Genomic DNA, 25,062 nt, shown 5'->3' with positions numbered 1-25,062 from the left:
TGATTGTGTTGACCTCCTCCCTCTTTACAATACTCTCTGGCTGCCCTCTGGTCTACTCCTAAGCCTCTTCGAACGGCACCAGCCATGAAGACAGACGAGCAGCAGTGCCCCAGGCTGGTGTGACCTCCTCCCATGGTCTCTATCTCAACGTGCAGTGACCATGTAATGCCATGGGTGATTATTAATGATGATTATTATTATTATTAATAACAATAAAAAAGAAACGTACAGAAAAATTAAGGCCGAATTTAAGAATTTGCCGAATTCTGGACGCTATGTATAGGCAACAAGAAAAACAACAACAACAACTTGCATTTAAATCTCACGCCCCTAGCGCAGATAGCATCCCAGAGCACTTGACAGTGGTGGAGTCAGACCTCAAGCCAGGGGAGTCTGACTAAAATAGAGTAGATCTAGACCTCAGTGGAATTTCTCGCCATATAATCACTGCAATGATCTCTTACTTATTTGAATAACGGCAACATTAGGGTAATTTTCACAGCCACAAGTAAATACAGCGAGTAAACACTGAAGAGCTAGCTGGAAGCTCCGACACTAGCATTTTGTACAGGAAGCAATGCTGAAGTGTATGATGAACCTGGAGAACATTCAAAAAAGACTGTGAACCGTGCTACGTGTTGCGACTGCAGAAACACAGAGCTGAATTAACAAAGCCAGGAAGTGATTACGGCATGTTAATTAGGTGTGCAGGCATCTGGAATATGTCTTGGCAGAGCCCTACTTTCTCACTGAATGTAAGAATCCTGTTGTCAGAACTATCAACGGTGCATAATAAGTACTTGAGAATCTTCCTACTTGGACTATTCTGCTGCTTGCTTAACGCAACGGCGAAACACTGTGTGGAAATAGAGAGGCAGCAAAGAATCGAGGCTCCTGTGACCTGAAATTGCACCCTGTGCAAGATATTTTTGTCTGTTTCCAAATTTAAGGTCGAGAAAATTGGTGGGAAATTCTTAGATGCGGTCTTCATTTTGGAGATGGAGTTTCTCACTCCTTACAAAGTGGCAAGCTGCAAATTACTGATCTGACGGATTTTAGACGTGTTAGCTCCAAACGTTGGTATGTCAGGTTGCATTTCATTGCTAGCAGTGAGAAAGCAACTGAGCCAACCCACGTGTCCCAGCCAAACAATGTTAATGTCACACCCAAAGGCGACAATCAGCTCTACGTGAACACCTTACTCGAGCAACATTTTATCTTATTTAAAATTCTAAAGTTCAGGCTGTTTTGGGAAGATTGGTGTCAGGCTGGCTCAAGTGTTTGCACTCTCGGCTGTGAGTCAGGATGTTGGCGGGACTTTGAGCTCATAGTCTAGGCTGACACTCCAGCACAGCACTGTATTGTCAGAGGTGCCGTCCTTCAGTTGAGACGTTAAACTGAAATCCCATCTGCCTGTACAGTTCATTTAGCAGTACTCAAAAATAGAAGGGAGTTTTTCCCAGTGTCTGGCCAACAGTTCCTCAGATAAAACATGATCATTCACATTGTGGTTGTTTGAGGGACATTGGTCTGTGCTAACTGGCTGCTGTGTTCTCAACAAACACATATTCACTGCACTTTACAGTAAAATCCTGTTTTGAGACGTCTCGACATGATAAGGCGCTGGATAAAATGCAGTGATTTTTATTTATTCATAAGACGTTCTTGATCCCCACAGCTCTTTCATAATAATCCTTGCATTTGATATAGCACCTTATCCCATTGTTGAGACATCTGAAAGCTCTTCACAGAATATACTGTAAAGTATTGTGGGGGCAAAATGTGGCAACCAATTGTGCACAATAGTGTCCCACAAACAGTCATGGATTGAATGACTAAATTATTATTACGTAATTATTTAATTTTTGAAGAGAATATTACCCATGGAAAGCGATCCGCCATTTGACTAACAACCGGGTTCCTCCTTACTGCAAGGTAAACAGAGGCGTGTGGAGTAAGGAAACCTGCCTAAGGTTTCGCCCTGTCCGGGAATTGAACTCAGGTCCTCTCACTTGTGAGGCAAGTGCTCTAACCGCAACGCTACAGGACTCAAAAACATCCGCGAGCAACATTTTGCATTGAGCAAACCTCTCGTGCTACGCAAAGTGAGCTGTCATCTTAAATCGGCGCAGAGCAATAACACAGGAAGGAAGCACTCACTGGCTCAGCTCTCCCAGGACTGTGTGCAGCCCCTTACAATGCCACCATCCATTCCTGTGGCACAGGGAGAACTGCCTCAGTGCTTTTGTGCTTCATTCATAATGTGAAGAATAGATATCCTGTAGGAAACTTGGAGCAAATCTTATTTTGCAAATAAACAGTTGCATTGACCTTGGTGTGGCATCGGGTCCCGAACAGAAGGGTCAGGAAGTCACCGGAATATGTGTTTGTAGGAGAACACAGCAGCCAGTTTGCATACAGCAATGTCCCTCAAACAGCCATGAAATGATTGACCCATTTTATCTGAGGGATTGTCGGCCAGGACACTGGAGAAGTTCCCTTCTCTTTTTGAGCCAATGTGCACTACAGCGTTATAACAGTAAGGTCTGGGCTGCCGATTGAGGGAGCATTCGGGCACTGAAGAGTTGTGTTTGAGCGGAGTTCTTTTAAGATTAAGATGCCCCAAAAGCATTTAAATCAGACTGAAATGTTTCACTCACAGGTGTTGAAATCCAGGTAGCGAGAAGGGCGTATATACGCGCATGTGTGTGTGTGCGCGTGCGCGCGCGAGCAGAGGAATAGGGAGAACATGATAATTATCACATCACACAGAGGGAGTTTGAATGCGATTACAACATACAATTTCCCTCACGTTATCAAGGTTTTAAATCTGTTTCTTTCTTGTTTGTGTTTGTTGCATGCGTGTAAGTGCGTTGGCGGGGGGAGGGGAAGGGGGAGTGGGGAGGGGAAGCTAGTTTGCTATTTTCTGAATAACTGCAGTTGTAGGAACAGACAAAGTGGAAAACTAAACAAAATGGTAACTCTTCACTAATGAGAACAAGATATTTTCTTTCAACTATGTGTACCACCCTGTCTTGGTTTAATGGGCACCAGCTTTAAGTGACAGTTCTACAAGACTGAATGTCAGGAGGCTATTAACCGGCTGTAGGAGAAGTTGAAGCTGAGCCCCTGATCCTATTCTCGTCTTAACTCCAAAATAAAATAGGTTCACTTATTTCATGACTCTTTATGGGATACTGCTGTGTGTAAATTGGCTGCCGTGTTTGTCTATAAACAACAACAAACTGCATTTATATAACGCTTTTCACGTCAGGAGGACACCCCAAGGCGTTATAAAATTCAGTCACTATATTTTACAGTAAAATCTGTAAAGCTTTGAGATGTCCTCCTGAAAGGTGCTTTACCAATGCAAAGATTCTTATTATTACTGATCCCTCACCTCCTCCATCTCCCCACTTACATTTTTAGCGTTGTGGTATTAATCATCTTTATAAATGTACTGCACATCATTGCTCTATCTGTTAGATGATGGAACACAGGGTTGTGTTCTGCAAAGTGTCAGAGAAAATCAGTGCCCAAAGGGATAATCAATCTTGTTATGACACATTAGAGGCCTGATATCCCACATTTAAACTTAGTCTGTAAAATTAGTTTGTCTTATTTTTGAACTCATAGTCTTGGCTGACAGTCCACTGCAGTTTAGCCCTGAGGCGTGTTGCATTGTCGGAGGTGCCGTCCTTCAGATAAGACGTTAAACCGAGGTCCCATCTGCCTGTTCAGGTGGACCTTAAAGATCCCAAGGCATTATTCCAAAAGAGAAAGGAGTTTCTTCCCGGTGTCCTGGCTAACAATTCAATTTCCTTGATAAAATTGGTAACTCACTCCATGGGTTTTTGAGGGACCAAATTGCCTATAAAATACAGTTACTGCACTTCACAGTAAAAACCCTGTAAAGCACATTCAGACATCTCAACAACATGTTAAGATCAAACCCAAGGATTATTTAAGAATGTGCAGAATTGTGTAAAATACTTAAATTCAGTCTTAAATTGGAGGCCGGTTAACTTTAAGAACTGCAGCTAAACAACCCCCAAATTAAGACTGAATTCAACAACTTTTATTTCATAATTCCTCACAATATTAAATCGCAAGACAACATTTTTTGTCTTCCAGGCTGAGACTGGGTGGAATTTCAAGTGACTGTACTTTGGTGGAGCTAACATTTAAAGATTGGCTTGTATCAAAGGTCACAGAGTGTGCAAACTCCAAGTTCAGCTTTCCCCCTTTGGAAATGCAGTGGAGCAAAATTCCCAAGTTTGTTCCAGTTATTTCAGAACACATCTGAATAAAAGGCACCTGTTTCTTTGCAAACTTATAAAGAGCGGAGTCTCTGTTTTTTTCTAACCAGCCGAGATCTGCCAGACCATTCTCCTTGTGGGGGGGATGTAAGCGAGATTCTTCTTGGGGCTGAGCTGGCTCCAGTGTGACGTGTTTGGCAACAGAATGTCAGAATTAAATCAGCCATCTCTGACGTTGGTCTCGTTAGTCCGGTTCCTGAGCCAGACACGTCCGCAGTACCTCATGGCACTGCTGGTGACAGACCAGACAGTCTGGCTCATTGACAGGACTTCGTGGTGGGGTGGGTTGGGGGAGGGGGGGAAGAGGGGGAAGTAATATTCCCACTCAGTTCCTGTTAAACTTGTCAGACATCGATATCAATAGCGGTTTTAGCTGGTTCGACTCCAGCAATTACCCCAAACGCACACTCTGGGGTCCCCAAGCCTCGGCTCTTGCCAACCTGCGCCTAATACTTTCCGGATTTAGGTAAAGCAGGATGTGTCCCTCCAGGAGAGAGTGCTCATTCTATTCCAACAATCTAACTCTGGGATTTTCATGTATAGATGGGAGGACGCATGGAATTCTCAGTTTGGCCTGGATACTTTTAAGCGTGGTGACGGGTTTCCTCATGTGTCAGTCCCCGGCCGACCCCGCACCCCCCCAAAAAAAATCTCGTGAGACAAAAGCTCGGTTAGGTTGGGAAACAACAACAAAATTGCATTTGTATAACGTCTTTCACATCAGGAGGACATCCCAAGGCACTGGACAGACAGAGTTTCGGACCCAAGCTGAGGGTCGGGGCGGGGGGCAAGGGGGAGACAGGGAGATCGAAAGCACGATCGAAGAGGAGGGTCTTGAGGTGGGTCTTGAAGGTGGTGAGGGAGGAGGTGAAACGGAGGGACTGCAGGATGGAGTTCCAGTAGAGTGGCTGCAGAGTGACGGAAGGCCCGCCCCCCGATATTGGGGCGAGCAAGGCGGGGGACGTGAAGCAGGCCGGTGCCCGCTGAGCGGAGGGAGCGAACAGGATGGTAGGTGGTTAGGAGATCAGAGAGGTAAGGGGGTAGCAAGACCATAGAGGGCTTTGTAGGCGAGGACCAGGATCTTGAACTGTATCCTCTGGGAGATGAATGGGAGATGAATGGGAGCCCCGTAGCTGTTGCTTTTCCTGGGACAGTGAGCGACTTCATTCTCAGCATCACATGGACCCGTAACAGCTGAGGGAAGAGAAGTGAGAGTGAAACCCAATCTCAAAGTCCCCCTCTCAGGAGAGAAGAGCAATCCTAGCCCTTTATTCCTCAGCGGAATGCTTTCTGCTCTTTCCTGTGCAATTGTTTAGCCTCTTGTTTTGCTTGCTGTACAGTGTGTAGGAAACAACAACGGCTGGTCTCCAGCCAGTCAGCTGCTGGCCTTCTGGTTGGGTGGTGGTGTTGAGGCGGGGGGAGGGGGCCTGGGGGGTGCTCAAGGGGTAAGTGGAAGAGACATTCCACCTGGATCTGGCTATACATTCTTTTCCTTGATTTATTTTTAGAACATGTGCCAATTTTGGACATTTCTAAAATTCAGGCTTCGTTTTGAAGCCTTTCAATGTTCACCTACACAGTGCTTTACAGTGAAACTCCTGTGAAGCGCTTTGAGACGTCCTTCCGACATGAAAGGGCTTGTATCAGATGCAAGGATTATGTTTAATAATATCAATCTTAATCTTTGCACTTGGTATAGCCCCTTTCACATCGGGAAATGTCAAAAGAGCTTCACAGGGTAGACTGTAAACGCTGTAAAGATTGTGTGGTTTGCGGGTATACACGGCAATCAGTTTGCAAACAGGAATGTCCCACAAACCACCATATTATTATTATTAATATTATTATTATCAGAACCTACAGAGGTTCTTTAGCTTCAAAGATTGAGGCTGAATTTCAGTCTTTTCCAAAAATGTGCATGCTCTAAAACGCTAAGGACAAGAAAATAGGACTTAAGACAAGGGCCAAGTGGAATTTCTCCCTCCACCCCCCAGATCGGGGTCTCACTCCCAAATCCCCTACCCCCTCCTCTCCTATGAGAACCTAAACTGATATAGAATTCTATTATGTTCCCTAGTGCTTTTATACCACAATCTTATGAGAAAAGGTGCTGCTTATGTGTGGGTGTGTCGTGTGTGAAAGAATACAATGAGGTGAATTCTGCAGTGACTTGCTGACCATTCCTTGTGATGGTTAACACTTAGGAACACTATATGAAACTCTGCAAGTTTCACTCGTTGCCCGCATTCTGATGATCTATATGTAAAAAGCAGCCTTGCGTACACCTTTAACATGAAGATTTAAAGGCCCCTTTAAGCTCCGAGCGCAGCCACCTGTATTGTGAGCTCCATTAGCACGGCCATGCAGGGCCCTCGCCTGCACTACGCTGGGGCTTGCAAAGAGCAGCGGGCGGTGAGAAATTGACACCAAAGGTGTTGAACGTGCTACTGGCAGGAGAGGGTGGGAGGTGCTTTCCATCTGTCTTCAATCACTGTTTGACTGCTCTTCACATTAGTGAGCGCGAATGAGAAAATAGAGCACTGGGGGCTTTCGCTCATAAATATATAGTCAATTCACTTTACAGTCTATTCTGTGAAGCGCTTTGAGACGTCTAGAAGTCGTAAAAAGCGCTATGTCAAATGCAAGGATTATTATTATTATTATTTCTGTAAATTACGCTGTGACCCCTACCCAGCTCTGCCCGGGCCATGTTCCCAAAATACCCGCCTGTCCCAATTGTTGTCAATAAATGCCACTTGCATTTATATAACATCCCATCCCCAACCCTCCACACCTCTTGATTCTAACCCCCAACTTGGCTGCAAACCCTTAACATACTGCTAGGTAAACAGAGGTGTGTGGAGTAAGGAAATTTCCCCAACGTTTCACCCTGCCGGGAATCAAACCCAGGTCTCTCGCTTGCAAGGTGACTGCTGTAACCACTGAGCTACAGGACTCCAATGTTTGCACTCGATAATAACCGCCAGTGACAGTGAAATGCCTCAAAAACACCAGGAGAGAGAAACTCCTTTCTCTTTTCGAATAGTGCCATGGGATCTTTGACGTCCACCTGAGATGGGACCTTGGTTTAACGTCTCATCCGACAACGCAACACTTGTCACCTTAGACAATGTGAGATCAAGTCCTGACATAGGATATGAACCCACAACCTTCTGACTCAGAGGCCAGGGTGCTGCTACTGAACCAAGCTGACACACAAGGGTTGGCTGAGCTCAATTGGTCTGCTCCTCACTCAGGTTTATTCTGGCTGCAGCATCCACTAGGCATGCAGACCTGGAAGGGCTCCAGGGCCCCAGAGTTGTGTTCTGATGGTGTTGATACTCTTTACAACAGTGCTGGAAGTGAGTCATTTGTGTGAATGAGATGAAAGATTGGCAGGCAGTGAACCCTGTCAATCAGTGTTCAATTCGCAATATTGTTTTTAACGGACGTCTTACTAAGAAACGTGTAATAATCGAAAAGCATTCTTCGTCACGCTCTTTTGATTCCCCCCCCACCACAAAAAAAATCAATAATCCCATATTTTTCGTAATAAGCAATCTGTCAACACCCGCAAATTGGGCTTCGATGTCTGGGAACAGTGCCTGTGCCTTGAGCCTTTTTCTGCCGCGACTCGAATGGATTTTCCAACTGCGTGAGAACCGGCCTGGTCTCTTATTTTAAAATGAAACGAGAATCAACCATTTAACTCTTTGAGCTGCATCTGGCCTCTGAAATTGACTCACTAAATGAATGTTTGAAGCGGCCTTTCAGTGGAGTGCCATCGCCTTGATAACAAGCCTCGCAAGGCACTCTGGCGCATTGGCATGAACGGGAACACACAAGCTTTTAATGGCCTGCGACCCAGCCATCCTGCACGGCCTGTGTCTCCTTTTACTGATTCGCTGCATTTTTGCAAAGGACCGGAAGAAAATCGGAAATGCTTTTTTTTCTCCCCCCAAAAAAGAGAAGGTTTTTCTGTAAAGCCAAAAGTGCACACTGAGCACTCTGAGATACTATCCCGAATGAAGTTGTTCTTCTTGTTGTTGTATTTGGCAGTCAATACAGTGTCAACAGAGTCAATCTGGCTGTATTCAATTGTAGCTGTAAGGTGGAGGGCTCCACAAATTCAGGTTATTGTCCACCTCTTACCCTTACCGTACATTTAAATGGCTCAGTTGCTCGCACTCTCGCCTCTGAGTCTGTGGGTTTATGCCCCATGTTGGGACTTTAAATTCACAGCCTAGGCTAACATTGAATTGGACAACTAAGGGTGCACTGTGTTGTGGAGGTCAATGTCATTTAGATGAGATGTTTAGACGAGAAACCGAGGTTCCCTCTCCCTCTTCAGGGAGATCCTGTGATACTATCTTCCCGATCTCCTGCCAGCAATTCCAAGAATAAAATTGTTCACTCGCTTCACAGTTTGCATTTGTGGGGCATTGTTGTGTGCAAATTGGCTGCTGCGTTTGCCTACAAAATACAGAGTCACTACACTTCACAGAGTATCCCTTGATATTAAAGGATCTGGAGAACGAGCAGGAAATTGGAATTACGGTGATAATAATAATAATAATGATTCTTACATCTGATAAAGTGTCTTGTCACCACATCAAAACATCTCAAAGTTATTGGAGGAACTAGCATCAGATTAGGTTGACCAGTCTCCTCCTATGCCGTATCATCTATGAGTCTATGAAGTTATTATGTTTGCTGAGCTTCACGTGGATTCTTATTGATGCAATTCTGTGTAACAGGGGTGATGGGGGGGTGGGGGGGTGAGTAGGGGGGCATTAATGGTCAGAGGAACTCTGCTCAGTTACTTCTACACTTAACGTTGGGAGCCGTACTGAAAGTGGATGATTTATAGTCTTCCATTAGTGGGCAAGATGTAAGTAATGTTCATTACAGCTAGCTATTTGGTATGTAAAAAAAAATCAATCAAAAGGGATGAGAGGTGTCGTGTAGGATTATTTATTATTTTTTCTAATCAAATTATTTTTACTCCAAGATTAGCCAGGTTCGCCACAACACCACAATACAGTAATTGCAACCCCTGATGTTGCAGAATTCAGCTGTAGCTCCAACAGCTGTCTGTCTGACTGATAGCATTCTCTCCTCTAAGTCAGAGTTGTGGGTTCAAATCTCCTGCCGGGACTTTTTAAGAGTCATAGTCTAGTCTGATGCTCCAGTGCAGTGCTTGGGGAGGGCTGCCTGGTTGGACATTTAAACCAAGGTCCCGCCTGCCTGTTAAGGTAGGTGTTAAAGATCCCATGCCACTGTTCAAAAAGAGAAGGGAGTTTCTCTTGGTGTCAGGGCAAACAATCCCTTAAAATGTGCTTTCAGTCATTCTATCCCCGCATTCTGGAGCTCCATCCTGGAGTCCCTCTGACTCTCTTCACCTCATTTAAGGCCACCCGACTTGGCTCCCATCTCCAGCTCAGGTGTCGAGCAAGTACTTTGAGATGTCCTCCCAACTTGAAAGACGCTATATAGGTGTAAATTGTGTTCAACTGGCTGTTTGTCAGACATTAATGTGTGCAAATTGGCAGCTGTGTTTGCCTGCAAATGTACGGTCACTGCACTTTACGGTGAAATCCTGTGAAGCTCTTTGAGTTATTTTGTTGACATGATAAGGTGTTACATCAAATGTAACAATTATTAATATAACAAAGGAACTCCGATCTTGAGAGGTTTTCCCTATTCCCTATCATCGGGACTCAATAGGAAAAGCCCTCATTGAGAAGAATTGCAGTGCTAGTTCAGAATAGCGAGGCCTGACTGGGCATTAAACGTACAACATGCGTAGTGTGCAATGTTGAACTAACCCTCATGCTCTTTGATCTCCTCTCCAGCCTGCAAGCCTGGGTTCTACAAAGCTTTTGCTGGAAATGTTAAGTGTGCCAAGTGCCCTCCTCATAGCCACACTCAAGCACAGGGGTCCGTGTCCTGCAAATGTGACAGGAGCTACTTCCGATCGGACAAGGATCCTGCCTCCATGGCATGCTCCAGTGAGTACTCAATCTTTTCTCTTCTTTTGTTTCTGACCTTTTCGGTCCTGTCTCGTGCTGGCAGAGTGGCTGCGGCGTACAGGAGAAACAATAATAATAATCCTAATAGTCCTTTCATTTGATATAGCACCTTATCACATCTTTGAGATGGCTCAAAGCGCTTCACAGAATATACTGTAAAGTGAATTGACTGTATATTTTATGGGCGAAACATGGCAGCCAATTGCATGCAGCAGTGTCCCATGAACAGTCATGGATTGAGTGACCAAATGTTTTTTGAGTGCATTATTAACCCTCGAAAACGATCTGCCAATTGACTAACTACTGGATAACAACTTACTGCTAGGTAAACAGAGATGTGTGGAGTAAGGAAACTTTACTAAAATTTCACCCCACCCAGGAATCAAACAAGGGTCCTCTCGCTTGCGAGGCGAGTGCTCTAACTGATACGCTACGCTACAGGACTCTGATCCCTTTTAGTGAGGTCCCAACCTTACCACAATAAGAGGATCGATGGCGCATTGTGTTTCCTGGATCAGAGATGTTTCAGTCATTAGCAATAGGAGGCTCATTACAAGGCTGTGACTCTTTCAAAGTAACTGGTTTAAAGCCTTATCAATCTAAGTGGTGGCAGCTTATTAATTGTGAGTGGTGGTTCATTCAATAAAACACCCAGCGAAGATTGAGCTTAGACTTCGGTTCATGTAAGAATGGAAGGAACTTGATCATCTCACCTCACGGCCACAAGCCCGAGGCCTGGGATCTCTCATGGTCTTAGCCTTAAAACTGCCTTTGAGCCCGTGCTTTTGCTACAAACTTAACGTGGAAAATTTCCCGAGATCTGGAATTGGTATAAGACCCAAAAGGCTTTTAACGGGGGGGGTGGTGCGGGAGGGGTGAACATAGGCAAGTTTCCTTCCTCCTTTTGTTTACCCACAGTAAGTTGGAACACAGTTGTTAATCAATTGGCAGATCACTTTCCAGGGGTAATAGACCCTCAAAATAAAATTGGTCATGCAATCCACAACTGTTCATGGGATATTGCTGTGCACAATTGGCTACTGCATTTCGCTCACAAAATACACAGTCAATCCACTTAACAATACGTTCTATGAAGCACTTTGAGATGTCTCATGACGTTATAAGGTGCTATATCAAATGCAAGCATTATTATTATTATCATTATAAATTTTCCACAGCAAAATGGCTGTTTGCTGTGCTATTTTAACAGGCAGTAGGAATTTTACAACTTGAACATGGGAACAAAGGGAGCGCCAGCATCTATGCCTGTATCGCTGAAACCTGCAGGAATTCCGGTCGACTTGTCACCCAATTTCTATTTGCAGTCCCTCTGCTTTCACTTGCTCACGTGTCCACGGTGAGACTGGGCTGTCAGCTCCAAGTGTTAATGAACGCCAACAGCCTTGGCTTGTGTGATCGCTGCTTCACATCCGATGTCCGATGACGAGCAGACAGTCGAGGCCTGTCACAGCCAGTTTGAAAGCTCGGTGCTAACAGCTTCATTGTAAAATTGTCCATGTACACAGGATGAATCAAAAGTCCTTACTCCTTGGTCTACATGAGATGTTCGAACTGCATGCTATGCAGATGCTTATACATATCAACTCAGTGACGAAAACCTCCACAAAGATTTCTCCTGTATTAGCTGTACACTCTCTACCAACATAATTAACAATTAAAACTTGTATGAATAGGACTTCTGATTCACCCTGTATATATATACAACTAATCTAATTAAAACTCAATCCCAGAGTCCCTGTGGCTACTTCCCATCACCGTTAAAGCCCATGTTAAGAGCTCTTTGACTGTGCTTTCAGTCACCTTAACACTCCTCCTTCCTCAGCAGTCCCCCCACTCTGCCGTGAGCAAGCTGTGTCCTTGTTACCAGTCGTCTAGAGGATCTATTATGTTTTTTGCTGAGCATCGCAGACTACCTGTGTTGAGGGAATGGAATCCTCATGGGCGATACACATCAGCAGATTGACTGATGGTGCTCGTATTGCCATATCGGTGGAGTCACCGCCCTTCAGCCCTCTCAGAAAGGCAGTCATGCGTGCTTATCCGCGTTTGCGGAGAAGTGAGTGAACCCACTAGGCTTTCAGATTACTTCAGCACTTGTTATCCCAAACAATACACAGGTGAATAACAACAAATTCCCCCCCCCCGGTAAGTGAAACATCACTGTGACTGAAATCGATGGCCACTGTCAATTTCTCTGCCGTGGTGGCAGTAGGTGGGAATCCCCCGAGGACATCTCAACCCTTTGACAAAACTCAATCGTTCAGTGCGTGTTGAGGCTGAACCTCATGAGGCCACTGAACACACGGAACTGTTTTTATCCTGGGGAACAGCTGGCTCACGTGGAAACCCATCGCCATAAAGTTTCCAAACCAAACTACTGAGCGTTCTGCACGTGCTGGAAATATTTCATTGGCTAGATTGGATTGCGCATACAATCTCTCCCAGGAGGCACGCACCCTGCTCACCTCAACCAGGAGAGCACTAGGTTCATGTTGGCCGGAGTCTAATATAGGGTTGAGGTGATCCCAGAGTGTGCACTGGAGATAACCGCTTCAGGTATCTTAAACCTGCTAAAACTATGCCGCTTGCTATTGTGAGCACTGTCTGGCAAGCTTCCGGCTGCTTGATCAGCTGGGACCGCACTCCTCATCAGGGCTCCGGCTTGTGGGGTCAACAGGAGCCCAGTGGGAAGAATCCCTGCCTCTGGTGACTGGTTTGGTGACTTGTCTCCTTGTAAACTTTCTCTGTTCTGTACTTTGACATCCGTGGAACACTTAGGAGTTGGTATTTTTTAATAGCCGTGTCTTGAGAGAAGACGACTCAAATTTTAAACGGGGTTGAAAAATAAAACCCAGATCAATACTTTACGATGTGTCGCGATGATAGTACAAGAGTGACATAGATTTAGAATTTTAAAAGACAATTTCGGGACATAAACCAGGAAGTTTTTCTTTCACGCAGAAAGTTATCAACAACTGGTACGGGTTACCAGGAAAGGTGGTAGAGGACAGGAATGGACTCATTTGAAAAAGCAGCTTGGTGTAGGGATGTGGGTGGTCCAGATGGAAGAAGTCGGATGAGTTGACACGGACTCGATGGACTGAATGGTCTCTTTCTGCGCTGTGCATTTCTATGATTCAGTGTTTTACTCCATTATTGCTCTACTTCACCGACTTTTCCAGATGATACGAACTCAGTGACTTTCCCACGATTCCTGAATAACAACAACAAATTACATTTGTATAGCGGCTTTCACCTCGAGAGGATGTCCCGAGGCGCTGACATCCGATAACGTGCCTCTTCGTGCTCATCACCGCATTCACGCGCTTGTAACAGAAGCAAGACGCATTAATCTGTAGAGAGAAACGAACAAAGTACCTGGCTCCTCAAGAATTCAGCGAGTTAAACAGCAGGAGCGTGTTAACTCACTGGCGGAGGATTAATGGTTCATTTCATCGTAAAATTAATTGCGGACGCAAACCGCTTTCGTGCACTGTATTTTTATCTCTCAATAAAGTTAGACATCAGTCACGTTTTATTAGCAAAGGCTGCGGGCCTGGCGGATTAAACTGAAATTGTGGTTCAGTCAGATTTAATTAAAGCATTGTTGCAGTCTGAGAAGTCACATGGTGGGTGGGTGGGGGACGATGATCGGGGGAGAGGGAAAGACAGGAGGGGGAATGGTAAAGGCGATGAGGGGTTATTTCCACAATCTTAGATAAGAGGCCAGTTCCTCTCCAGGTCCAAGCATCCACTTCCATTTTGTTTCACACCCAAACGAGCGCTTTGGCAGTGTTAATGTGACTACAAGTTTTGAAAGCAAACACTCTCCTTAACCCAGACTATCAAGCATGATCCTTGCATTGGTTATAGCGCCTTTCACAACCTCCCGAGGACGTCTCAAAGTATTTCACCAGATTTTCAGTAAAGTGCAGTGACTGTATTTTGTAAGCAAACACAGCACCCAATTTGCGCACAGCAACGTCCCATAAACAGCCGGGAAGTGAATGATTAATACTAAATTAGCTTTTAGCAATTGCTAGGCTTTGGCCCTAGGCTAACTGAAGGTTCTGAGGGGGAGGAGAGACTTCCAAGCTACCTCTAATTGTACCTCAGTAAGTTGCGATTGCTATGCTTCAATTAACTTTTCTTCTCTCTTTGGTCTTTTCTCTTCTCTCCTCTCCATCTTCCCTCTCTCTAACATTTCCTCTCTTCTCCTCTCCCACTCCTCTCCTCTCTTCTCTATCTCTCTCTTCTCCTCTCTTCTCTCTTTCTTTGCTGCTCCTCTCCCCCTTTCTCTCTTTCTTTCTCTTCCTCTCTTTCGTTCACACTTTTAGGACCGCCCTCTGCTCCAAGAAACGTCTTCTCCAACATCAACGAGACCTCAGTGATCCTGGAGTGGAGCTGGCCCGACGATATGGGAGGGCGCAAAGACGTGACCTTCAACGTGGTCTGTAAGAAGTGCGGAGCTGGCCCGGCGCAGTGCGAGCCCTGCCTGAGCCACGTCCACTTCCTGCCGCGGCGCGCGGGCTTGGCCAACGCCACGGTGACCGTGGGTGAGCTGCTGGCTCACACCAACTACACTTTCGAGATCGAGGCCGTGAACGGGGTGTCGGAGCTCAGCTCGTCCCCTCCGCAGTTCACCGCTGTCTCCATCACCACCAACCAGGCCGGTGAGTGGCTTTCTCCTTCCTCCTCCTCCTCCTCATTGCTTGAAGGGAACGGTGGGTGGGCAAAGTGTGGGCGTGAGTGATTGGGGTGGGGAGGGGCTCCTGATTTGGAAAGGCGACTATTGAGAGGTAGCCTAACGGTAATAATAATCCTTGTGTTTGACGTAGCGCCTTATAATAACAACAACTTGCACTTATATGAGTGCCCTTCATGTCAGATAACATCTCAGAGTGCTTCACTGTGACGAAGGCTAGGCTCCAAGCAAAGCAGAATGGTGACTGGAGTCGAAGAGGTAGGCTTTAAGGTGGTCTGATTTGAAGATAAGCAAAGAGGAGGCAAGACGGAGGGATTGAGGCAAGGAGTTCCACAGATATGGGGCTCAGTGGCTGAAAGCACGGCCGCCAATTGTGGCATGGAGAGTTCGAGGGACATGCAGAAGATCAGTCTAAGTCTGTGAAAGGAATGGAGTAGGGTTTATTCTGTTCTTTCTATTTAGTTGTCTCAAAGTGTCTGCGGTGAAAGAGGGGTTGTTTTGTCTGAACACATCTCGGCCAGTGTGTTGGATGGGATCTCTGATGGCTATCTCTAATGAAGGAGGAAAGCACAGAATGTTATCCCACCATATCCTGCTCTATTTATTCCCTTGATTAAATTATGGCCGGCAGGGTCTGTGGTCTATACATTAGCAGAGCTGTATGTGAACACTAATCTAGTAACGTGTAATATTTACCAGCTGGCACAGAGAGAGGCAACAATCGATACCAGGGAGGGATTACACGATAGTGGCCAGGAGACTGTTTCTACAGAGCTCCATATCCACACAAATACAAGCCAGCCTCAAACGTGAAAACAGGGCGGATTAGGGTCACCATGTGTTGATATGTTTGCGTGTGTGTGTCTCTCTCTGACCCTCTGCTTCTCTTAACTGTGTGTGTCTCTGCATCTTTAATTGCCAGAGTGTTTGTGTGTGTGTGTCTCTGCTCCCCTAACTGTCTATATGTGTGTGTGTGTGTGTCTTTGCTCCTCTAACTGTCTATACCTGTGTGTGTGTGTGAGTGTGTGTGAGCATCTGATCCTCTGTCTCTCGAACTGTTCTATAATAATAAAAATAATCCTTGCATTTGTTCTAGCGCCTTATCATGTCGTTGAGATGTCTCAAAGTGCTTCACAGAATGTACTGTATGTGTATCTCTGCTCCTCTAACTGTCTATACCTGTATGTGTGCATCTTTGTGTATGTGTGTACGTGTGTCTGTCTGCGTGTGTTTGTGTAATTAAGAGTGAAGGACCAAAGAGTCAAATGGTGTGCAGAGGCAGAGTTGGTGCAGGGTACAGGGTATAGAGTTGGACAGAATTGAGGATCTACACTTTCACCAATACCCCATAACCACCAACCTCTCTCCACACCACGACTCGTCCTACCACACCCCGCCCCCCACTCTTGCCAGTGGAAATATTTATTTGTATTTATTGAATGATTGTTCTATCATCCAGCCAGACATCTCTACTTGGCTCCACCGCCAAAGAACCCCAAGCCCCGTGTGAACCGATCCCTTCACATCCGATGAATAAAGCTGTAAACCCGCGCAGTCAAAGTGTCTATTCGTGGTCTGCAATCGAAACAGGCCACTGTGGTTGAGCATTCAACATCCTGTACTAAACAAGAACCCAGTTGGGAAGGTGAGGGGGAGTGAGAAGGGGCAGGAGGAAGGGAAGGATATTTGAATAAGGAAAGGGTAAAGTTTACAGTGGTTTCGATCTTAAGTATTCCTGAGACCTGAACTTTACACATGTTTAATGTATACAGTAAAAGAGAATTTTATTGCCTGATATAGACTCTCTTCCCACCCCCCCTTCCCCTTTCTCATCCACAGGTGCTCATAAAGTATATCGCAAATTATTAAGTCATCTGATGACATGATATAGTAACTCTGTGCTTCACTCACTGTTTTTACAGCTGTGATCTATTTGAGTTAAAGAGCTAGACATCCTCTCTTTAAAAGGGCATAGATCTTTTGACTCTCAAATGTTGGTGCTATAAATAAGGATTTTTTCCCCTTCTCCCTTGCTCGGCATCCGACCCTGCCCCAGTGAAGCGCTCCCGAGATGTTACGTGAATGGGGCTTATATAACAACAACGACAACTTGCATTTATATAGCGCCCTTCACTCCAGATGGCGTCTCGGAGCGCTTGAAAATGCAAATTGTTGTCGTCGTTGATTTTTACATGTCAGATCTCTTGTAATATTCAGCTGGCTGGGTGGGGGTGGGGAGGGGGGAGCAGGCAGAAGAGTCTAAAGGATTGATTCGAGTTGTTAAAAGTGTTACTTGCAGAGTGGTAACCCCCAGAATAGGCTTGGCGTCTCTCTTACGAACGTGACCATTCTGTTTTTAAGATTGGCGCCAAAACTTGAAGGTGAACAAAAATAATAACCATTAACTCACAAGAACTAACAACAGGTACCGGGTTTTTGAGTGAACATGCTCATTTTCATTTTCGTTTCCTTACTGAACAGTGCCAGAGTTCAGGAGATGGAATCTGTGCGAATGTGCTGAAAGTAGCAACTGGCAATGCGTACATTTAACACATTGTTGTACGATGGACTAGTTGATGTCTTATCAATTGGTCCGCAGGTCTTATCCCCCTGTCTGGTTCCCCTCTCACTTCTGCCTCCAAGGTTTCCGTTTCCCAAATTGCTTTTAAGTTTCTACTAAAATTAGTTTCACAAACCAGTGCTTTGAGCTCACAGGCTAAGCTGACAATGCTGGAGCAATGGTGCAATGTCGGAGGTGACGTCCTTCGGGTGAGACAGCAAAGCAAGGTCCTGTCTAATTATTGAATGAATCACATTTCACTGATGTGTGTGAGGGACGAGGTCAGGTTATCTCACTGACGGTGTGTGGGAGGATGTCGCTGGTGCCTTGTTGTGCCTTTGTAGCAGCAGCCCAACACAACTCACTGAGTGAAGCAACTTGAAACGGCATTGACCTGATTAAGATGCCATAAAACCAAACCCAATTTTTTCTTAAAAGAAAGAAAGGAACCTATTTTTCAACGTGATTTTGATCAGTCCAAAAAAAAAATTGGAATTGTATGAAATGTAGCAACTGGATTATAATAACAATAATCCTTGCAATTCTCAAAACGCTTCAGTTCAGTGACTGTGTGTTTGGTGTGCGAACACGTCAGCCTATTAGCACACAGCATTGTCCCACAAACAGCCATAACATGAGCGATCGATTTTATTTTGGGAAATTGTTGGCAGCAGGCCATCGGGAGAAACTCCCTTCTCTTTTCGAGTGGCGTCAGGGGATCTTTAACGTCCACCTGGACAGGCAGACGGGGGCTCAGTTTGATATCTCATCTGAAGGACGGCACCTGCGACAAAGGTCGAGTGATTCATCGAGAAGCGTCTGTGAGTTTTGCTTCCTCAGAAAAAATGCTCCATTATTTCACAAGAAAACTCTGGAGTTGTTGAGTTTGACCTCCACGTTCTTATCCCACTATTATTTCACTAGTAATTGAAGTGGTTAACCCCGTGTCTCTCACTGACCTGCGTCAGGGAAGTGTCTTTTTTATTAATCTATTTCTTATTAAAAAAAATGTTTCCTGTGTTGAGTGGACCCTGGGGGTAATCGCTTTGTGAGCCGCCTGACAATTTGAGTGCCCTTCGCTTTGCTGTGCAGGTTGTACACCCACCAGCGGGAATTCATCCTTCAGTACATGGGTCTGCTGCCCTTAAACTGGTGCCTATGTGATTTGTATCCTCAGTGAAATCCAAAGGGACTGGCACTTTAAGTCTATGCTTCCTTCTCTCCGTGAAGGAAACGGGAGGGTGAGACCACCGCTGGATACGTATTAAAATAGAAAAATTTTGCAGCCATGTTATTACTTATTGATGAATTGTAATGTAGCTCAAATTGTGCACATGGCTGAGGGCAGAGACTATCATATATATGTGGCTGCTGCGTTTCACCATACATATATAGATATATATCATATATATGTGGCTGCTGTGTTTTAACCCACAAAATAAACAATCAATTCACTTTACAATATATTCTGTGAAGTACTTTGAGGTGTCCCAACGATGTGATAATGCGTGATATCAAATGCAAGGATTATTGTTATTATTATTATTATTATTATTATTATTATTATCCTAGTTGTAATATGCTGGTGTGATCTGGAAAAGTGCTCTTTTATTTCAATGGATCACATGTTTCCCCTCTTATGTCTTTGTCCCTCGGCCTTCCATCAAATGAACGTGGTTTTATTGGCTCGTGTTTAAGACTCTCCTCTCTCCTGTTTTACTGCTGGAGAAACAAAACTGACACTCGGTTAATGCACTAGTGAGTCGTACACTTCGTCCCAGATTACAGACCATCCTTTCATTCTGTTCCCTTCCTGACTGCCTGCTCCCACAGCAACTGTTCACAAAGCTAATGCCTCGCAGATGTACTGGGAGCAGGCCCTGTGCCTGTCGGGACAGTTGGATATTTACACAAGTGGAAACCATGTAGCACGCTCGTGGTCCAGGCTGACTTTCCAGCGCAACGCTGGGGGGAAGCGCTTTATCGCCATCCAAACGGAATGTGTTGTGCTACTAGTTCATTGCTGGGCGTGCAGTACTCACACTAAACAGTGTTCAGGAAGTTAAAGATCCCATGGCACTTTTCGAAAAGAAAAAATGGGAGCTCCTACCAGTGTCCTGGCCAACAATCCCCGAGAAGGTGCCAAGTACGAGAAAATTATTCCCAGTTATTTATTGTGAGCAATTTTTATCTGTTGTGGAAAGTAAGACATTTGGAGTCCTGTAGCGAAGTGGTTAATGCACTCAATCCAGACGAGAGGAACCGGATTCGATTCCCGAGCAGAGCAAAACCTTAGGCAAGTTTCCTTACTCCACAGGGTCTGTTTACCCAGCAGTAAGTAGGAACCCAGTTGTTAGTTGATTGGCGGATCACTTTGCATGGGTAATAATCCCCCCAAAAAAATTGTTCACTCAATCGACGACTGTTTGTGCGACACTGCTGTGCACAGTCGGTTGCCGTGTTTCGTCGCAACATACACAGTCAATTCACTTTCCAATATATTCTGTGAAGCTCTTTGAGACATCTCAGTGATGTGATAAGGCAAAATATCAAATGCAAGGATTATTATTTATTATTTGCCTCGACAGGAAGGCGCCATAACTTTGGAAACAAATGTCAGTCATTGGGCACAGCTTTGAAGGAGAGACATATGCACTGCATGTGCGTGGATGCACACCAAACGGTTTGCCATAGATTGAGACAGATTGAAGGCAGTTGCTGAGCTGTGTACTTGCTGGGATAATCAGTCCCTGATCATTCTTTGAGGTTATCATTCACCACCCAGTGATTTCAAACAAAGCGCTACACCTGTTTGTTTTTCGCTATAAGCAGAAAATGATTCCTCTCGGGCCTGAAATTTGGGAAAAAAATGCTTTAAAAATTCTGTTTCCTCTTTCTCAGCTCCGTCACCAGTTACAGTTGTCAAGAAGGATAGGATGTCCCGAAATACCATCGCCTTATCTTGGCAGGAGCCAGAGCATCCTAATGGGATCATATTGGACTACGAGGTCAAGTTCTACGAGAAGGTGGGACAATGATCAAGTGTTGAGTCTAATTGAAGAGAATGAATCGAAATGATGCTCAGAGCTAACCTAAATGCAAGTGAACAGAATTAATCGAAATGATGCTCAGAGCTAACCTGTCGTGCATTCAAGGAATTTGTAAAGTAAAGGGCAGGGAATTACTTTCATGTATAATTTTGTTTGTTAGAAGAGCTGGTGGCTTGTTGATCAGATTTCTCCCTGAAATTGTAGGAATATTTTATGTCTTTTCTTAAGTTAAAAAATACATTCAGTCTTTCTTTTTAAAAAAATTTGCTTGGAGCTGTGGTCTTGGATTTGGAATCAGATGTAAGGAGAGTGTCTTTGTCTTATATTAGCGCTTTGAAAAAAGTAATGTTCAAAGAGCAACTTCAAGACAAACACAACCAAGTTGTTTTTTTACCTGGAGGGTAATTAACAATTGGAGCAGGTTACCAAGAAGGGTAATTGAGGTCAAGACACTGCGACACATTTCAAAAACAGCTCGATGCTGTGATCGAGGAAGTTAGGGTGGGTCTTGTCAAGGGATGAGATCAGGTGGGCTGAAGGGTCTGCTTCATCTGAAACAATCCTGTGATTTTGTGATGTCCGGATGGAGATTGGGAGCAAGAATCCTTCCTGATTTCCTGCTCCGTCTGCTGAACACCAAAATGTTGGCCCGGCTAATACCAGGATTCAAGGTTCAGTTGTTTTCTGATCCATATGCCTTTGTGCTACGGTGCCTTTATCTATTGGGGCAAGCTATTTCCTTTTGAAATTACACAGGTGATTTTATGTCTTAAATAATCGAGTCCTGTAGCTCAGTGTTTAGAGCATTCGCCTCTCAAGCAAGAGACCTGAGTTCGAAGGTCGAAACCTTGGGCAAGTTTCCTTACTCCACTTGCCTGAAAATAATCCCTCAAGAAAAAAAAATATTAAATTGGTCACTTCAATCCACGACTATTTGCAGGACACTGCTGTGCGTAATTGGCTGCCGTGTTTCACCCACAAATATACAGTCAATTTACTTTACAGTATATTGTGCAAAGCGCTTTGAGAGGTCTAGAAGATGTGAAAAGTGCTATAGCAAATGCAAGGATTATTACTTATTATTTTATAATCTCCAGCAAGCCTCAGATTTCAGCACTAACACCTTGGAAAGGAATAGCAAAATAATCGGAAGATATTAACTTTTCCATATAGTTTATGATTTAACACTGTAAATAGACTACAATAGCTTGTAATTACACGAACTACTCTGCAATGGAATGATACTTGAATTTAATATCGTAGCTGCACTTATTATTACAAAAGCCTACGGTTAGAGGAAATGGAAGAAGTATTATCAGTGAGGTTTAATGAAATAACAAGGCTTTCTCCGTTGAGTTTAGTTTGCTGTCAACTATGGGGGAGAAATCCTACCTGGGCAAGATTTGCTCCATTGTCCTAGTATTTCGGAGCAGCCAGAATTTGACAAGTGGTTGAATTCAGTCATAAATCTGAAATGGCATTTTCTGCAGTTTCTTAAAAGGACTTACAGAGAACTGACTTCAAAAGTAACGCCCATATTTAAACATTTGCTGAATTCTGGACACGCTGAAATGCTGAGAAAGTATATTTAGACTCAGATGGATTTTCTACCCCCTATGTGTCTTCCCCTGGAGAGAAAGACTCCTCTTTCTGCTGGTTGCACTCAATACATTTGTGCAGTGCCCAGCCCAGATCACATTGGACCTGAGCCCATGGCATAGAAGTGGCCACACAGTTGGGAATAAATTGGAAGTGGCGTTCAGGTATAAGGACATAAGGATGACTAATGTGGGGAGTGTGAGTGGGTGGGAGAGCGGGGAGAGGGTGGTGGTGGTGATGGGGGAATTTGCACTGGCATGTTAGTTGGCATCGTTGCTTATCCAAATTATTTTTCCTTCTCTGACCCAAACTATGTCGTGTCCCGAACTATACAACATATAGTTTGGGACACGACATGTCAAGTGACTGACAGGTCTTCTTTTGTCAAGCAAATTCTTATTTTCTTATGTAAATTCAATTGCACTATGTGATGTTGTACTGAGCCAAGAAAACTTCACATTCAGCTGCTCAGTTGGCCCATTCTTGGCCAGACTGTCAATTGTATGTTGCAAGTAGACTCAGCAGGTTTAGTGAAGGGTTAATTTGGCCAAGGTTCCTGCTGCTGGTCACTGTCCAGTAATGCCTGCTGGAAGTGCATGTGTGTAGACAGCTGTAGACAAGTCTGACTCAGCTGTCCTGTCGTGTCTCCCATGGTCTACACCTTACTGATATTCAGTACTCAGGTTCCTTGTTAAAGAACAGCTACTTGGATAAAGTGCAAATGCCCAGCCCAGTGACCGTCTCCATAGGCTCCAAGTTTGGTCTAGCCCTAGTCTTAACACTGCTTGGCATTAAATTTATAAATCATCCAGAATTGTGCAAAAGTCCCTATACTCCACCTGCATTTTGACACCATTTCCACAGAGATTCCAGCTTTCAAATTAAAGTTGGATTCAAGATTTTTTCCACAATTCTAAACAATGTAAGGCAACATGGTTTCATAGTCTAAGACTAGGTGGAATCTCAGGCCTCCAGGAGAGAAGGGGTAACTATCCAGGGAATATGGGGGTTATTTACCCTCCCCATTAAAATGCAAATTTACATATATAGTGACTTTCACTTTAATAATAATAATAATCCTTGCATTTAATATAGCGTCTTATCATGACTTTGAGACATCTTGAAGCGCTTCACTTAATATACCCTGAAGTGAATTGACTGTATATTTTGTGGGTGAATCGCGGTAGCCAATTGCGCATAGCGGTGTCCCACAAACAGTCGTGGATTCAGTGACCATTTTTTTTTAATTTGAAGGGATTATTACCCCCAGAAAAACAATCCGCTAATCGACTAACAACCGGGTTCCTACGTACTGCTAGGTAAACAGAGACGTGTGGAGTAAGGAAACTTGCCCAATATTTCGCCCTGCCTGGGAATCGAACCCAGGTTCTCTTGCTTGCAAGGCGAGTGCTCTAACCACTGAGCTACAGGACTCCACATATAGACTTTACAGTATATTCTGTGAAGAGCTTTGAGACATCTCAATGATGTGATAAGGCGCTATATCAAATGCAAGGATTATTATAATTATCATAGAACAGTTTGAGAGATAGAGGATCAGATGCACACATACACACATGCACATGCCTCACACACACACACAAGCACACAGGCAGAGACAGTAAAATCTTTAAATTGAGGGTGTTGCCAAACATTGCAACATAGAAGAAAGAGTGAATCGTAGCGAATTCTGTGTCTCGTTTTGCCTTAAAGCAGGAACAGGAGACCAGCTACACTATAATGAGATCAAAACAAACCAACGTCACCATCAATGGGCTGAAACCTGAGACCACCTACCTGTTCCAGATCAGGGCCCGGACTGCTGCCGGCTATGGGTCGATCAGTCGCAAGTTTGAGTTCGAGACCAGCCCCGACTGTGAGTAACAACTGCGGTTTGCTTTTTAGCCAAAATAAATGGCTTTCTCTGGTGTTTCCTCCCTCCGTTGTGTTAGCAAATTGTTCAATGGAATGCACTTAAAAGAGGCTATTCGGCCCTGCCCGAGCGTAATGGAGGTATGGAAACGGCAACAAATATAACACAATACAAATTTATGTAACATCTTTCATGTTGGGCGGACATCTCAAGGTGCTTAACGGTCTTGGCTTTGCACCTGAGTTCTTGGTTTATGAGCCAACCAAGTCTCACTTTCTTCACACATTATGTTAATAATAACAATAATAATAATTCTTGCATTTGATATAGTGCCTTATCATGTCTTTGAGATGTCTTAAAGCGCTTCACAGAACGGTCCCCACAAACAGTCGTGGTGCCATTTGAACGTTTTGATGAGATCAAAGTCTTGCTATCTCACCATTGCAAAGAATATCCTCTGCATTGGCTGGGCACATCCCAATTGCCTGTACACGGTCTCCCAGCTCAATGGCTCTCTTTCGGTTTCAGCCTTCTCCATTGCCGGCGAGAACAGCCAGGTTGTCATCATCGCCATCTCCACAGCCATCGCCATCGTCCTCTTCACCGTGGTGACCTACATCGTGATCGGGAGGTCAGTTCTGCTTTCTTTCCTGTGCTCTGGGTCTAAGCCACAACTTCCTGTGCGCTTTTCCCTCAAACCAAGGGATGTCAGTTCTGAGTAGGAGCGCATCAGATTTTAGAAAACTTGATGATGTTCCTACCTTCCTTTTAATAATAATAATAATCCTTGCATTTGATATAGTGCTTTATCACGTCTTTGAGACGTCTCAAAGTGCTCCACAGAATATACTCTAAAGTGACTGTATAATAGAATGCAGTACAAAATTACCTTTGTATAGTGCC

The 25,062-nt window shown here is 44.5% G+C and overlaps 1 protein-coding gene across 1 annotated transcript in view; it reads left to right on the top strand.

Moving 5' to 3' along the window:
- epha3 (eph receptor A3) overlaps positions 1 to 25,062 on the top strand; it is a 112,688-nt gene that overhangs the window by 62,169 nt on the left and 25,457 nt on the right. Inside the window, exons 4-8 of the mRNA XM_007895703.2 lie at positions 10,175 to 10,330; positions 14,710 to 15,045; positions 20,539 to 20,663; positions 24,000 to 24,162; positions 24,688 to 24,790. Of these exons, the coding sequence (XP_007893894.1) occupies positions 10,175 to 10,330; positions 14,710 to 15,045; positions 20,539 to 20,663; positions 24,000 to 24,162; positions 24,688 to 24,790 (883 nt within the window). The remainder of the gene's footprint in view (positions 1 to 10,174; positions 10,331 to 14,709; positions 15,046 to 20,538; positions 20,664 to 23,999; positions 24,163 to 24,687; positions 24,791 to 25,062) is intronic.

The sequence above is a fragment of the Callorhinchus milii genome, unplaced genomic scaffold (genome assembly GCF_018977255.1).
Source record: "Callorhinchus milii isolate IMCB2004 unplaced genomic scaffold, IMCB_Cmil_1.0 Scaffold4, whole genome shotgun sequence".
Classification (NCBI taxonomy): domain Eukaryota; kingdom Metazoa; phylum Chordata; class Chondrichthyes; order Chimaeriformes; family Callorhinchidae; genus Callorhinchus; species Callorhinchus milii.
This window is presented reverse-complemented; position numbering and strand designations above follow the sequence as displayed.